Source organism: Nycticebus coucang, chromosome 17 (assembly GCF_027406575.1).
Source record: "Nycticebus coucang isolate mNycCou1 chromosome 17, mNycCou1.pri, whole genome shotgun sequence".
Lineage (NCBI taxonomy): Eukaryota > Metazoa > Chordata > Mammalia > Primates > Lorisidae > Nycticebus > Nycticebus coucang.
In genome coordinates, this window is record NC_069796.1 from 30404287 (window position 1) to 30419764 (window position 15478).

The 15478-nt window shown below is 46.7% G+C and overlaps 1 protein-coding gene across 2 annotated transcripts in view; it reads left to right on the forward strand.

The window, feature by feature from the left end:
* SLC22A4 (solute carrier family 22 member 4) overlaps positions 1–15478 on the forward strand; it is a 57102-nt gene that overhangs the window by 17386 nt on the left and 24238 nt on the right. For both annotated transcript variants that reach the window (XM_053566931.1, XM_053566932.1), the window contains exons 2-5: positions 1601–1704; positions 2610–2764; positions 10043–10214; positions 14448–14574. In XM_053566931.1, the coding sequence (XP_053422906.1) occupies positions 1601–1704; positions 2610–2764; positions 10043–10214; positions 14448–14574 (558 nt within the window). The remainder of the gene's footprint in view (positions 1–1600; positions 1705–2609; positions 2765–10042; positions 10215–14447; positions 14575–15478) is intronic.

Below are 15478 nucleotides of genomic sequence, written 5' to 3' on the forward strand. Positions count from 1 at the left end.
TTTAGAGACAGGGGTCTTGCTCTTGCTCAGGGTGGTCTCAAACTCCTGAGCTCAAGAAATCTACCCACCTCAGCCTTCCAGAGTGCTAGGATTACAGGCGTGAGCCACCGCACCAGGCCATTTTTGTTGTTCTTAAAAATGGATACAAGAGGGCAGCGCCTATGGCTCAGTGTGTAGGGCGCCGGCCCCATATAACAAAGGTGGCGGGTTCAAACCTGGCCTCGGCCAAATTGCAACAAAAAATAGCCGGGTGTTGTGGTGGGCACCTGTAGTCCCAGCTACTCGGGAGGCTGAGGCAAGAGAATCACCTAAGCCCAGGAGTTGGAGGTTGCTGTGAGCTGTGTGACACCATGGCACTCTACTGAGGGCAATAAAGTGAGACTCTGTCTCTACCCCCCGCCCCCCCCCCCCAAAATGGATACAAGATAGGTATTTTCCCTCTTCCCATTTCTGCTTCTCAGTGAAGATAGGTGCTGATGGATGTTTGGAGCTGATCTGCAGCAGCCTTTTGATGACTTTGAAAGGACAAGCATGGGGATGAAGGCATCACACCGAGGACTGCAGGATACAGAGAGAAAGCATCTGAACTGTGCTTCCAAATTAACCACCGCTACAACTGCTTTATCTTTGGACTTTTTGTTATTTGAGATATTAAATTCTTTATGTTGTAAAAAAAGGAATATAGGAAAGGGAGCTAGGGAACCTTGGAGAAAAAAGGAATGGGTCCCAGCATAGTGAGGCCCCAAATCAGACCCCAAGCTTGGCCTAGATATGAGTGGACCAGGTACCACAGAGTTTTTCAGAGGAGCATATTCAGAAAACAAAATCACGCATCTCCTGGGACCACTTGTACTTTTTTTTTTCTTGAGACAGAAACTCACTCTATCACCCTAGGTAGAGAGGTCAAGTACCATGGCGTCATAGCTCACAACAACCTCAAACTCTTGGACCCAAGCAATGCTCCTGCCTCAGCTTCCCAAGTAGCAGGCATCTGCCATGATGCCCAGCTAGTTTTTCTATTTTTAGTAGAGATGGGGTCTCACTCTTGCTCAGGCTGTTCTCCAACTCCTGAGCTCAAGCAATCCACCCGCCTTAACCTCCCAAAGTGCTAGGATTATAGGTGTGAAACACTGTTCCTGACCAAGCACACTTGCACTTTTCAATAAGGGAGAGGAAATTTGTATCCGACAATGCTCTCGGCCCTGCCCCTCAAGGCTTTCAAACCTTTCCCTCCATGCTAAGCTACCTTCTGAAGGAGTAATGCCATCTTGGCTTCACCCTGCTCCACAGCTAAGGATTACCTAAGCTTGCTCCTTGCAGTGTAACCTAAGCAGCATAGGAGCCATCACCCTCCCTTTCAGAAAAGAAAGCTGAGACTCAGGGAGGGCAATGATATCCCCAGGTTACCTGCCCCAGTATTGGGCATGGGCTGGTCAAACCCAGGGCTTCAAAGCCCATGCCCTTTGCACCTTAAGGGCAACAGCCTAGCACAGGGAAGGAGAACTGGCCTGGAAGCCATACTAATAATCCCTTGAAGCTGGGCTGGGTTTGGGGCCTGCTGGAGGGCTGGACTCACGCTTCATGGTGTCTTCCTCGGCAGTGGAACCTGGTGTGTGAGGAAGACTGGAGGACGCCCCTCACCACCTCCCTGTTCTTCGTAGGCGTGCTCATTGGCTCCTTTGTGTCTGGGCAGCTGTCAGACAGGTAAGGACACTGGGAGGGATGAAGGGTAGGATGAGGCACCTTGAGAATTTATTACCTAGAGAAAGGGGGGATCATCAGGCCACGAAGTCAGTCATAGGAGCAGGCCTGACCTCACCTTCAGCCCCCTTGCCTGCACCAGCCACATACTCCCAGGGCTTTGGCCAGGGGTGGGGAGGGTCTACTGACCCCACTGGAAAGTGGAGTCCTCATTCCACAAACCTCTGACAAAACATGATGCTGCCACCACCAATGTCCTCACCGCCCCACCACCAACTTGGGGCAGAGGCAGAGGACATGTGATCTGTCCACAGATAGCCAACAGCTAGACAGCAGGTGCTAATGTGGTCTCACTGCTACTGCGTAGTGGGCCCCTGGCTGCACACTGCAGCCGTGTGGCTAGCCCAGGGTGATTTGGGGCTTAGTGGAGCTCACAGGCTGGAGGAAAGGTGTTCCCCTGGCCCCTGAATGTTCTGTGGGAGTGCTAAGTGGCAGTGTTAGAGAAAGCTTCCCAGAGGAGTGTCTGTCCCTCCCCAACCCGCAAAGCCTAGTGACACCACAGGCCCACAGTGGAGACCTGAGTTTGGAAAATGGGGCCAGAAACTGTTCTGATCCCACTTGCGGTCCATTCTACCCATTCCATTACCAAAATGTAAAATTAACATGACCACCAACTACAGTGCCCCCAACAGATATTGCCAGAACAAAGCTCAGCATCTTAGAAGGTACCTGCTGAGCAGATAGATGCCAGAGGCCTCACCAAAGAGGCAGCTGGGAGGAAGGACAGGAAGAGAGTCAGAACCCTGAAGAAAGTAAGTCCACAGTGACACCTGACTCAGGGCTTGAGACACCTTGAGCCTCACGGCAACCTGTACCCCTCCTGTTTTGTGTTGTGCTGTATTCTATAGGTTTGGCAGGAAGAACATTCTCTTCATGACCATGGCTGTGCAAACCAGCTTCAGCTTCCTGCAGATTTTCTCCATCAACTGGGAGATGTTCACCGTGCTATTTGTCATCGTGGGCGTGGGCCAGATCTCCAACTACGTGGTAGCCTTCATACTAGGTAAGAATGGCTCTGAGATAGAGGGTTCCTCTGTGCTGCCAAAGTTTGACTGGCCTGAATGTAAGAGTGTGGGGAGCTGTAGCCATAGGCTTTTTGAACCAGTGTGGTCAGGGCAGGCGCAGAAGCCACCTCTGTGCTGGAGCCTGAAATACAGTGGAGAACGAGGGCTGGAGCTGGTAAGAACCAGCTGCACAACTGAGACACATTCTCAGGAGCAAGGGCTTGGGAGAGGAGCAGAGGAGGAGACCTAGGGGACGGACAGCCTGGAGATGTCTTTGCTCTGAGCCATGAAGGCTTGAGGCCTCTGCCAGGTGGCTATGAAGGGATAAAGGCAGTTAGTGTGGCTGGTACACAGGCAGGGGAGGCCTAAGCCAGACATGGGAATTCCATGCTAGCCTGCCATGCCACTGTGGGGCAGATCTGGCCTCACCCTGAGTCACAGCCCAACCCCAGTGCGTATCAGCCAAGCGCAGGACGAGCCTGTCTGCACTGATAGTAGTCCTGTCTCCTATCTGGCTGCATGAGGGAGACACAGCAGCTCCCAGCCCATGCGGAGGGCCCCAGGGACCTCAGTGACTTTCCCTGGGAGGAAGCAATGTGAGCCAGTGGGTCAGGGTCATCCACAGCAGTAAGCGCCCCCAATGTGCTCTCTGAGCCCACCATATGGGCAGGGGAGAGAAGAGGAGATAATGGGTGTCCTGGGACATTAGCCACCAATCCCTAGAATCTTTAGTGTGATACATGTAATGTTTTCTAGTTGGCTCACACAGTCCCAGTTGATCCATATTGTCACAGTGTAATTATTAGTAGTACCCCCTTAATATAAGTCTAATGATTATCTCAGAAGTCTGATCTCGTCAGGTGACTAATTGCTTTTAAGAATCTGGATGACTCGTGGGTTTTGGAAATGCCAAAGAGATGTTCCCTTAACTGTGGGTACATCCCCTGTCCGGTTGCCAATTTGAAATTGTTCAAGTTCCACTCCTTTAATTATTTCTAAAGAGCTCTGTGCCACAGCCCCGCCTCTGTGTCTGCAGAGGGGAGGAGGAAGGAGAAGCCACAACTCCCCAGCAGAGAGCACACTGCTCTCCTTGGCAGAGGGTGGCGGCTCTCCTGCCTGCAAGAGCAAGGAGAGGAGCCAAGATTGTCTTGAAGAGCATTTGTGTAAAGCGCAGAGGTAGCATCAGACCAGTGGTGCTGGAAACTAGAGATGGGAGGAATTTAGGACCTCTTAGTGCCTCGTGGCCCCAAGAGTTCCGGATTCTTAGGCATAGTACAGTCTATTGTTCTCAAGTTCTGCCTATTGTTCTCATGTTCTAAGTCCCCAGAATTTATCTTCCTTGTGGTGACCCCTCCCTATGCCTGCAAGGTCCAATCTGTGGCTCCGTGTAGGCCACAGCCGTACCAAAACCCAAATGGGCCTCCCTAAAACAGAAGACTCTGTCATAGGAGACCAGCAGACCCGTGTCATAGGAGGATGTGAAGGACCATCTAGAATGGAAGGAAGTTGTGATGAAGCCAGAGAAGCTCCATCACTGGAACTGGGAGCAAGGTGGAATCCATGCCAGGGGGTGGCATCCCCAAGCTCTGTGTTATGACCAGCATTGAGACCTGATTTTCCAGTGGCTCAGCGTGCTTCTAGGACCTTGAAATCCCCTCTGCAAGTGGATAAGGCAGGACAGCACACCCCAGGCTACCTGCAGGAAAGGCCTCCCCTGCTAGCCCTGATACTACCATTCGCTCCCCTCCCACCTCACCATGCAGCTATGGTCTCACAGGGCTGAGAAGAGTAGAGGGCCCGGGGAAAGCGAGGCCATGGAAGATAATCAGCACCTAAGTGTGGCAACCCAGCTTTTGGCAGGCAAGGGGCCAGGTGCAGGGGACTCACTATCAGCCAGGGTCCAGGGTGCTTAGGGTTCGCTGTCAGTTGGGGTCCAGGCCTGTTGTAGGAGCTCTGGGAGCCCCCATGGCTGTAGTTTTGCTCCGCTGGGCTCTGCAGGAAGTTGCTGCCTTTTGTGTCCTGCTGTGGGACTTGTGCTAGGTTTCAGGTCTGGAAGTTTAAAACCCAGCCTGCTCTGATCAGCACCTGGGGTGGGGGACACAGTGCAGGGACAAGGTGGCCTCTGGCTTCCCCACAGTGCAGCAGCGCTCTCTGCTGTTTCAGGCCTAAAATAGCCAAATTCCAGGCTTTATTTGACTAAAACAAACCAAAATGTGGGGTCCAGGCTGAGAAGTCTGCAGGTGCCTTCTCTTTTGCACTCTGGCTCTAGGGAAGGGTTGGCAAAGCTCTGCGAGTATAATCTCTGATTTTAGGAGTCTTCATGTTCATCTGAGAAGTCGAATTACTCCCACTCTTACAGCAGTGCAGAAATGGGTCCTCTTCTTGTGCTGCTTTGTAAAGATTACCCAGCCTGTCAGAGCCGTAAGAGACTAGCAGAGGGAAAGAAAGGACAGTGCTACCCAAAGCAACAGAAAGGGGACACACCTGGAAATGATGGTGCTGCCAGAAAGACACTGGTTTAGGAAGAAATGACCCCTCAGGACCTAGGACACTGACCCAACCCAGGCTCCAGCTCCCCTCACTGTCTCCTACTGTTTCCCAGAACTGATATCCTTAACCCTTCCACAGCCTCTGGTAAAATGCCAGTGGCATTGTCTTTTATCTCTAATAACTAGCTGCTTAAATGTATTCTGCATGAAAAGTTAACTGCCTCCAGTCTTTTTTTTTTTTTTTTTTACAGTTGGCCGGGGCTGGGTTTGAACCTGCCACCTCTGGCATATGGGCCGGCACCTTACTCCTTTGGCCACAGGCACTGCCCCCGCCTCCAGTCTTGACTGATTTATTAATCCCATATTTTTCAGCACTCCTAACATTAACACCCCCATCCCCGCAACATTGCTTTGAACAGGCTGAGCCATTTAGAGCTTTACTTCCTCTGATGTCTAAACGTTGCTCCTTTTAATAGCTGTGTAATTGATGGATAGCATCTTCCTTTACAACTTTGGCTACCAGGAAGCTCTGGCAAGTTTGAAATGCAATTATACCAATTACACAGCTTTTACCAGCCACATATTTTTTTAAGTGTTTTTAAATTGAAATATAATCTTCTCTTAGTCTGCTTGAGATGCCATGAGAAATACCATAGAGTGGGAGACTTAACCAACAGAAATTTGTTTTTCCACAGTTCTAGAGAGTGGAAGTCCAAGATCAAAGTGCCTGCAGGGGAGGGGTCTCCTCCCAGGTTGCAGATGGCAGAGAAAGAGAGAAAGAGAGAGAGTGTTCTGGTGTCTCTTCTCGTAAGGCCACTAATTCTGTCAGATCAGGGACTCAAATGTACCCTTATGACTACATTTAACCTTAATCACTTCTTTACTCCAAACACAGCCATACACGGGATTAAGGCTTTGATATATGAATAATAGGGACAGATAAAACATTCGATCCTTAACCAGATTTTCACACCATGTTATTCACTCTTTTAAAGTACAATTGTATGGTTTTTAGTATATTCACAAAGTTGTACAACCATCAACTCTCTAACTCCTCTTCACTCCAAAAAGAAGCCCTATACCTGTTAACAGTCATTTCCCTCTTCCCCCAGCCCCTGAAAACCATTAATCTACTTTCTATCTCTGGTGGGTTTGCTTCTTCTGGACATTTGACATACATGGAATCACACACTATGTGGCTTTTGCGACTGATTTGCTTCACTTAATGTTTTAAGACTGATCCACGTTGTAACATGAATTAGTGCTCAATTGCATGAATACAACACATTTTGTTAATCCATTTATCAGTCATTGGACACCTGGGTTGTTTCTACTTTGGGGCTATTATGAATAATGTTACGAACATTTGAGAATAAGGTTTTTTGTTTTTTTTTTTTCCTGTGGCTACATGTTTTCAATTCCTTGGAGTTGAACATGAGTTCGTTACCTAGGCATTGAATTGCAAGGTCATATGGTGACTCTATGTTTAACCCTTTGAGGAACTGCCATACTGTTTTCAAAGTGATTAGCTGTATATTTTTGTACTTTTCTCCAAAGCACAACTTTTTACTTTTCTTTGTATTTTATTTTAATGTTACCATTATCTGATTTTATTTTTAGTTAGAAGCTGCCTCAAAGTCTTCAAGAGGTGTGTTGGGGGTGTAAATACATAAACATGATGCAGAAATCTGCTAGCACCCTTTGTTTGAATTGCACCATGTAAGGGAAGAACTGGGGAGACCCAGGAGGAAGCAGGGACTCACTCCTGTCTGTCTGCAAGGAGCTTACTACCTGGTTGTGCAGAGACTGCCAATGCCGTTGTTACTGTGGATGTGAAGTCAAGGAGAGGGGGCAGATATCATTGCTGGCTATATGCAGAGATAGGAAAGGTACTTTTGACTGGAGCAAACTGTGAAGGTTTATAGAGGAGAAAATGGAAGCCCTGAGTGGGCAAATATCTGTTGATTGATTAAAATTCTCAGCATTTTCTGGGAACTGGAGAGATTCTGCTGTCTTCCACTGGGCCTTTCAGTCAAAGCCACCGGGCTTTCTACCATTCCTCTGACATTTCAGCTTCTTGACCAGAAGAGAGGAATAACTATCACTAAGCACCTCCTATGTGCCAGACACCCTAGTAGGCACTTTCCATATGTTATCTCAGTCCTCGTAAAGCATGTAACACCTTCATGAAGCAGGGCTTATCAAAGTCACACTAGTAGGAACTTAGTATGGAGGAGTCAGGCTCTCCCCAGGTGCCTGATGGAGAGCACTCCTCACATCCTGGCAGCTGCACCACAGTCTCATTTCTTGAGCTGGGTTCTGCTACAGGCTTCTGCTGTTCATTCACAGAGGGGCTTGTCCTGCTTCTGTGCCCAGTGCTTCCTGGGGCTGGCTACCATAGAAGTGCCCTGACCTTGGGAGAGAGTGTTCACATCCAGGTGGAGGAGACAGGCAGTCTTCTCTCCTGGTGTTCCTCAGAAGGGGGTGGTGGGTCTCTAGTTGGTTCAGGGACCAGGCAAGAAAGGGAAAATGCAAATCTTCCCTGCGAAAGGGGGGTATAGCCTCACCTGTACCCTCTTGTGTCTCTGCTAGAATCTCAGTTGAGGAACTGCTTTATAGAGCCAAAGCTTTGCCCCAAGTGATTTTTTCTTGGCGGTTACACCAGTATCCGAATATATATATCAGGCTTAATTTTTGGCTGCACCACTTATTGGATACACTGATAGGTATGAATATAGGAAATTGGCTTTAACTCTTTAAGTCTCAGCTGATTACATATAATAAAGAAGTAATATTCGTTTTTACATAATTGTTGTGAACAGTCAAAGAGATAATATATGTCAACAGCTGGGAACCTGGCTCAAAGAATTTACTCAAAAATCATGCTAGCTGTGATGATGATGGTCATGATGTTTAAGGAAGGGTGATTGTTTAAAAGCCAGGCCAAAGAAAGTAGTGCTAACAAGGAATTATTTAGATTCGTACCATCTATGCTGCTCCACAGACAGGCAGAGAGGTACGTTTACAAAGCTTCTATCCCTCACGTGTACTCTGCAAAGTTATAACAACTCTGTTCGGGTCTGAGACCAGAGAGGGAGATTATCCAGGAACCCAGTGATGTTACTTCTTCCCCTTCTCTTACCAAGGTCATGAAGGACGAGGGAGCTCCCTGGCCTCACAGTTCTACAAGATTCTCACTTGATCCTGTGCCCTTTCTCTTTTCCACAATCAAATCCTCTGCTGCTTCACTTCTGAACCTCTGCTTAGAAATAAAGCACCCCTTATTCATTTCCGTACCATAATCACAGCCAAAGCATTTAGAAACCAGGGCATGGTCATTAATGAGGTAAGAAAAGATCAGGAAATCATGCTCATGATCCTCAAAGACGGCGGGCCCTGTTCTTGGAAAGGAGTTTATAGGCTGAGAAATGCCTGGGATGGTTAGGGTTATTGTCTGCAATACGGGGTGCAGAAGGCACATATTACCAGCCATTTCCATTAGTCTGGCTTTTTTAAATGGCAGCTCAAGAGGGAACCACTGGGCAGATATCTCAGTTCTGATAAGTGAGGGCAAATAAGTGGGGTGGGATGGGAATAGATTGGTGGTAGGAATACGAAACCAGGTAGAGGAGGCATTTTGCTGCTTCTCTGGATCTAGCCCCTAATACCTTAGCCTGTGTTTGGAGCATATAAACATGATTGAGAAAATCTCTCTTGAAAGCCAAGTCTGAATGACCTTTGAATTGTCTGTTTTGTATTTTCTGGGCTACTTCTTCTGTGTAGTGTGGGTATATCCTCAACAAAAGGCAGAGCCTTTGCCATTGGCCAGATCTCTACCCCGAGGGCAGAGGACCAAGAGTGGACTCTGTGGAAAGAGTCTGGAGCTTTATGGCAAGAGAGGGAGCTTTGTTCTTGGACTGTCCTGTCTCCAAGGGGCGGGCACCATCTCTGGAAGAGCTAGTGCTGAGTGATCCACTGTGGCGCCGGGCAGAGCAGGGGCGAACAACGACCTGCGTGTCCTTTCCCAAAACAGCGCCTGCACCAAGCAGTCTTGGGACTTGGTGTTGTTCCAGGAAAGCTCTGCAGGATTCACTGTGGGTATGTGGCAGCTCCAGGGCTGCTGCCTCCAGAACAGCTCCTGCTTGTCTCTCCTTGGTCTGAAGGGACTATGTGTGCCTGGGGCTGGGCACAGCACTGCTGCTGGGATGCTCAGTCCCAGGTGCTGGGGACCTGCTCCATGCACCTCTGGGGCCAGCTGGCTCCTCTGGATCATTTCTCAGGGCTCAAGGATGGGTAAGGATGTCCCAATATCTCAGACACCAGGAACACTCCATGGTTTCCCAATGGGCCTATCTCTGTTTATTTACAGTTGAGAAATGTGGGAAAGGTTGAACGCACCGTGACCCCGTGTAGCCCCTTGGAAGATCCTCCACTTGTCTCCTGGAATGCTCTGTTTGCTTCTCACATGGGGCTCCTATTTTGGAACTGTGGCACTCAGAAGAGATTACCTCTTGGGGTTGGGCATATTTCCATGACATGGAATGGCCTTTAAAAAAAAAATAAATCCCTGGCTCTCTTGTAATCTCCTGGAAATCCAATCTTTGTAAATTGATAAGTCCTGGATCACTTCCCACCTCGACCCGGACCACCCCTGCTCTGGGCCATGAGGCAAACTCCTTCTCCCTTTTCTAAGAGGTTACAGTTGGAACTCTAACTGCCGGGTAATAATATAAAAAGCAAATATTGAAGTGAGTTAAAATGCTAATACTCCTCCCTTGTTTTGAACAGGAACAGAAATTCTTGGCAAGTCAGTTCGTATTATATTCTCTACGTTAGGAGTGTGCACATTTTTTGCAGTCGGCTACATGCTGCTGCCACTGTTTGCTTACTTCATCAGAGACTGGCGGATGCTGCTGCTGGCGCTGACGGTGCCGGGGGTGCTGTGCGTCCCGCTGTGGTGGTGAGTGTGACGCGTTCCTGGACAGGCCCTCTCTGCTGCAGGCCACCACACCTGGAGCACACCTGGAGCCTGGTGCTCCTACCCTGGGCCTGCATGACCTCCACTGGAACTCACTGAGGCCAGCTTCAAATGAGTTTTGCCTCATTGTGGGGTGGGCCAGTGAGGTGGGATTCCGTTCTTCATTGAATTTCGAGAGTACTGTTCTCAAGAATTTCAATTCCTCCCTAGACTCTCTCCACTCCTGTCTGTTGCTGGATGGTTGTTGGTTGTGGAGATGGTGTGGTTGGGTTTTGTTGTTTTTAACTCCACCCTCTGCTCTTTTGTCACTTTTCTGTCTCTAGAAAAGTCTCTTTCTCTCTTCAACTAATGCAATTCCTCAAGCTTCCCTGCCATGCAATGATTGGCATGCAAGGTATTTATCTGCTAATCTTACAGGGTGAGAGAATTACTTTTGTTGAATTAGTTGTTTGAGAAGTGTTTTATTCTCTCTTCCCACAACCCCGGACTCAACTTTGACACAACAGTTATGGGAATACACATGACAAAGTTTGAAGATTCTGGCCTCAGTCTTACCCAATGTGATTATCTGGGAGATTTCAGGTGAAAAAACAGATTAAGAATGACTCAATAGAGTCTCAGCATACCTTCTTTTTGGGGATTTCCATTTCTTTGCATTTTCTTATTTAAACACGAGGAAAAGAGAATTCTTTCCATTGGTGTATCTGTTCTCTCTTTCTCTCTCATTAATTCTTTTTGGTTTGGTTTCATTATGTCAAAATCAAATATTCCAGCACTGACTGATTTTACTGAACTGCATGATTTCTATCTGCTTACACATAATGAAAGTTTCTTTGATCATTTTTTGGAGCTCACAGTTTAGACAAGACCCCCATGGTTGTCCTGTCCTTTGGACACACCCTGCCTAGAAAGATTCCTTATCCTGCTGCAGCTATTAGGCAGCCACAGAGGTTGGCTAGTCTGCCCAGATGGCTCAGTTGGACCACGCTAAGCCACTGTCTTCTTACATGTCTCAGGCACTAAGATGAACCGGTGTAAATTCTTGGTATGAAGTGTGTAGTGGAGTGGGGAGTGTGCAGGGCTTTTTTTACCTTATTACTTGGAAATTTGAGAGATAGTTTGCGAAAGGTTAAATATGATTCTGATTTGGAAGTTTCCTTTGGAACCCAGGCTGAGGATCAGGAAAACTAGTCTGATGTTCTGTAAATAAAGGCAGGTCCTGCCTCGGATTTACAAGAGCAGAGAAATTTCAGGAAGGAGAATAATTGTCATCATCTGTCCTTCTCCCCCACAATGCCCTTGCTAACAAATTTATTAGAAAAGATGTTGGTGACCAAAGGTTCTCTCAAAACACAAGATTATTTAAAGGTTACTCTGTGCCTCTTCAGATAAATGATCATACTAATAATAACCTAGGTTGGACAGGCACGGTGGCTCACGCCTGTAATCCTAGCATCCTAGGAGGCCAAGGCAGCAGGATTGCTTGAGCTCAGGCGGTCAAGGCCAGCCTGAGCAAGAACACAACTCTGACTCTACTAAAAATAGAAAAACACTAACTGGGCACTCTGTCGGGCATCTATAGTTCCAACTACTTGGGAAGCTGAGGTATGAGGATAGCTTGAGCCCAAGAGTTTGAGGTTGTTGTGAGCTATGATGTCACCATGGCACTCAATCCAGGACAACAGAGTGAGACTCTGTCTCAAAACAACACATAAAATAATAACTTATGTTCCCTGGTTCGAGTTGTCATTTTGACCTAAGAGATCAATAATTTCAAAATGTGTTTAAACAACTTTATTACTCTATGATTCTATCAGAGAGAGAGAGAGGGTGAGTGAGAGAGAGAGAGAATAACAACACAAGGTTCCTGATATACCCTACAGAAAATACTATCATAGCAGGAATGAACAGCTCTATCAGTCAACTCCCACAGAGTTTCCAGAAGAGAAGGTCCATCCATTCCCTGAGGAGCTGCCTCACTCCACCCAGAGGAGAGTTCTTTCTTCTGTTGCTCATAGGCTGGTCCCTGAGTGCTCCTGCCTGTGGGCACACTACCAGAGACAAGATTTGCCCCAGACACAGGTCCAGAACTAACAAGCTGAGTGCTTTTCCTGAGTATTTAACAGAGAACATTTCATTTTCCTATAAAAACAGCTTTCTTCTGAACATCTCGTCCTTGAGGGTGGGGCATCTGAAGAACAATCATCAGTCTAGTGGGCCAGGTGCATGGGGGGACACCCAGCACCCTGCTGCTGCTTGTTCAGGATTCAACACAGCCTCTCCAAAAACACCCTGCTTAATCTGAATTCAACCTACAGAGAGACAGTAGCCTGTGACTTCATCTGCTACTCCACTAACTTGTGAAATGACCAGCTGGACTTGAAATTTTATGTATGAAAAATCAAGGCAATTCTAAAGTAGAGATCCCAGTGGCCCTGAGTGTAGTGGGCTGGAAATGGGAGGGGAACCTACACAGGATCAGCAGGTGGTTTGGGGATTTTTATGACCCAAGTTTGCTTGTAAAGGAATGATAGTAAATGGCTGCAGGAGTAAAGGGAATATGTATGGGGGGTGGGGGAGAGGAGTAGGGAAGGAGGCTACAGATGCACAACATGGGAAAGCTTTGCAGTTTCTAGCCAATGGTCCTCAGAGCACTGTAGAAGGGTAGGCTATTTCCAAGTATAATCAGGTTGGGGGAAGACACTGCTCAGAAGTAGAGGCGTTCATGAAGTATATAGTGACCATGTAGTAATTCTGCACTAATACCACAGGTGGCTGCTTAAATTAAAATTAATTAAGAGTAAATACAATCAAATTTTCATTGCTTCAGTCACACTGGCTCAATAGCCACATGTGGTTATTTGCTACTGTATGGGACAGCACAGATACAGAACATGTCAGAAGTTCCTATTAGATAGCGTGGCTCTAATTACTGAAGGTCCATGACCTCACATTATCACAGTTCCTAGAGGGATGCACTAAAGCCATATTCTGAAAAATGTATTCTGGGCTCACTTTGTAATGCAGGTGCTAGTAAGCTGGGGAAGGAAGCTGGTGGTTGGCCATTGGATTTGCCCTGAGTTATTCCTTGCATAGCCTTGGGGCCCATTATAGAACTCTGTATCTGCTACTTATAATCAATTTTCTAGGATGACTAACTACAGATGCTCCTCGACTCCTGATCAGGTTATTTCTTAATAACTCCATTATAAGTTGAAATTATCACATTAATATTCCAAACCTACTAAGCATCACATCTTAGCCTTACACTCATGCTCAGAACACTTATGTAAGCCTGCACCTAATATAAAAAGTATTTTATAATCAAGCGTTGAATATCTCATGTAATGTATTGAATACTATATTGAAAGTGAAAAACAGAGTATATACTGAAACTATGGTTTCTCCTAAATGTGTAACCTGGGGATTGTTTATACTACCTACAGATAGGTGAGGAAAACAAGAGCTGCCAGGAGAAAGGCTGAGAGATTTGGGGAAATAAAAATTAAGAAAGAACATATGTCCTACTGTTTGCAACTGATGTTTGTGCATCAGTTATCAATGTAAATAGAATAGTAATGTAAGTTTTTAGACATAAAAAAACTGCACAACCTTGGGGCTCAGCTCCCAAAAACTCTGATTCAGGTACTCCCTGACCCAGGAATCTATTGAAAACTATGGAGAAAGCCCACAGGTGGGTGTCAGTGCCCTCACCTCCTTTGCAGAAAAAACTCAAGAACACAAGTGCCCTGGCCATTCTTGGCCCAATGAACTTGTGAGCATCACCAGCTGGACCCCCAGGCATTCTCCTAGGGATGTATACATCGAAAAGACAGTCTCTTCTCTTGGGGCACTTATAGTCTAGAGGCTGTGCTGCTTTTATGATACACTGGCTATTACATTTCAGATGGCCTTCTCGAGCTGCCCTGACTTAAACAGACCCACAGGCTTCAGTGGCAGTATACAGTGTCACTTTTCATGGTCTGGTCCTGGTCTCAAGCACAAATGATGATCAGTCTTATAATTTGATCAGGAGTTTGAAACTTGGAGGTGCTTTTATTTATTCCTATGCTCCAATAGAAACCTTATGAAGACTCCCTTCCAATTCTCTTTAAAAAGACAAACTTAGAATTAACTATCTGGGGGCAACTTAGAGTTAATAGTCTCCAATCCCATTGTTGCAAAAAATTATAAACTATTAAAAATGAATTCTAGGTTTATTCCTGAATCTCCCCGGTGGCTGATATCCCAGAGAAGATTTAAAGAGGCTGAAGATATCATCCAAAAAGCTGCAAAAATGAACAATATAGAGATACCAGCGATGATATTTGATCTTGCAGAGGTAAGCATTTATAGATATTTCCTCTTGAGATCAACTATGTATTTTTTTTTTTTTTTTTTTTTTGTAGAGACAGAGTCTCACTTTACTGCCCTCAGTAGAGTGCCATGGCGTCACACAGCTCACAGCAACCTCCAGCTCCTGGGCTTATGCGATTCTCTTGCCTCAACCTCCCGAGTAGCTGGGACTACAGGTGCCCGCCACAACGCCCGGCTATTTTTTTGTTGCAGTTCGGCCAGGGCTGGGTTTGAACCCGCCACCCTCGGCATATGGGGCCGACGCCCTACTCACTGAGCCACAGGCGCCGCCCTCAACTGTGTATTTTTTATTTTTATGGAATTTATTTTAATTCAGTATTTGTTAAGTGCCCACTGTGTACCAGGCACTGGGCTAGGCCTTAGGAATACAATCATGATTAAGTTCTAAAATAAAATCAACCTTAAAGGGCTGTTTAAGAATTAAGTACAATGAGGCTAGGTGCAGTGGCTCACTCCTATAATCCTAGCACTCTGGAAGGCCAAGACGGGTGGATCCCTTGACTTCAGGAGTTTGAGACCAGCCTGAGACTGAGACCCCATTTCTACTAAAAATAGAAAAATTAGCTGGGCATGGTGGCGGGCACCTGTTGTCTCAGCTACTCAGGAGGCTGAGGCAAGAGGATCAGTTAAGCCCAGAAGTTTAAGGTTGCTGTGAGCTATGACACCAAGGCACTCTACCCAGGTGACCCCCCAAAAAAATAAATAAATAAAAATAAGAAGAAGAAGAAGAATTAAGTGCAATTAGGGTGGCGCCTATGGCTCAAAGGAGTAAGGCACCGGCCCCATATACTGGAAGTGGTGGGTTCAAACCTGGCCCTGGCCAATAACTGCAAAAAAAGAAAGAATTAAGTGCAACAAAATATGTAAAC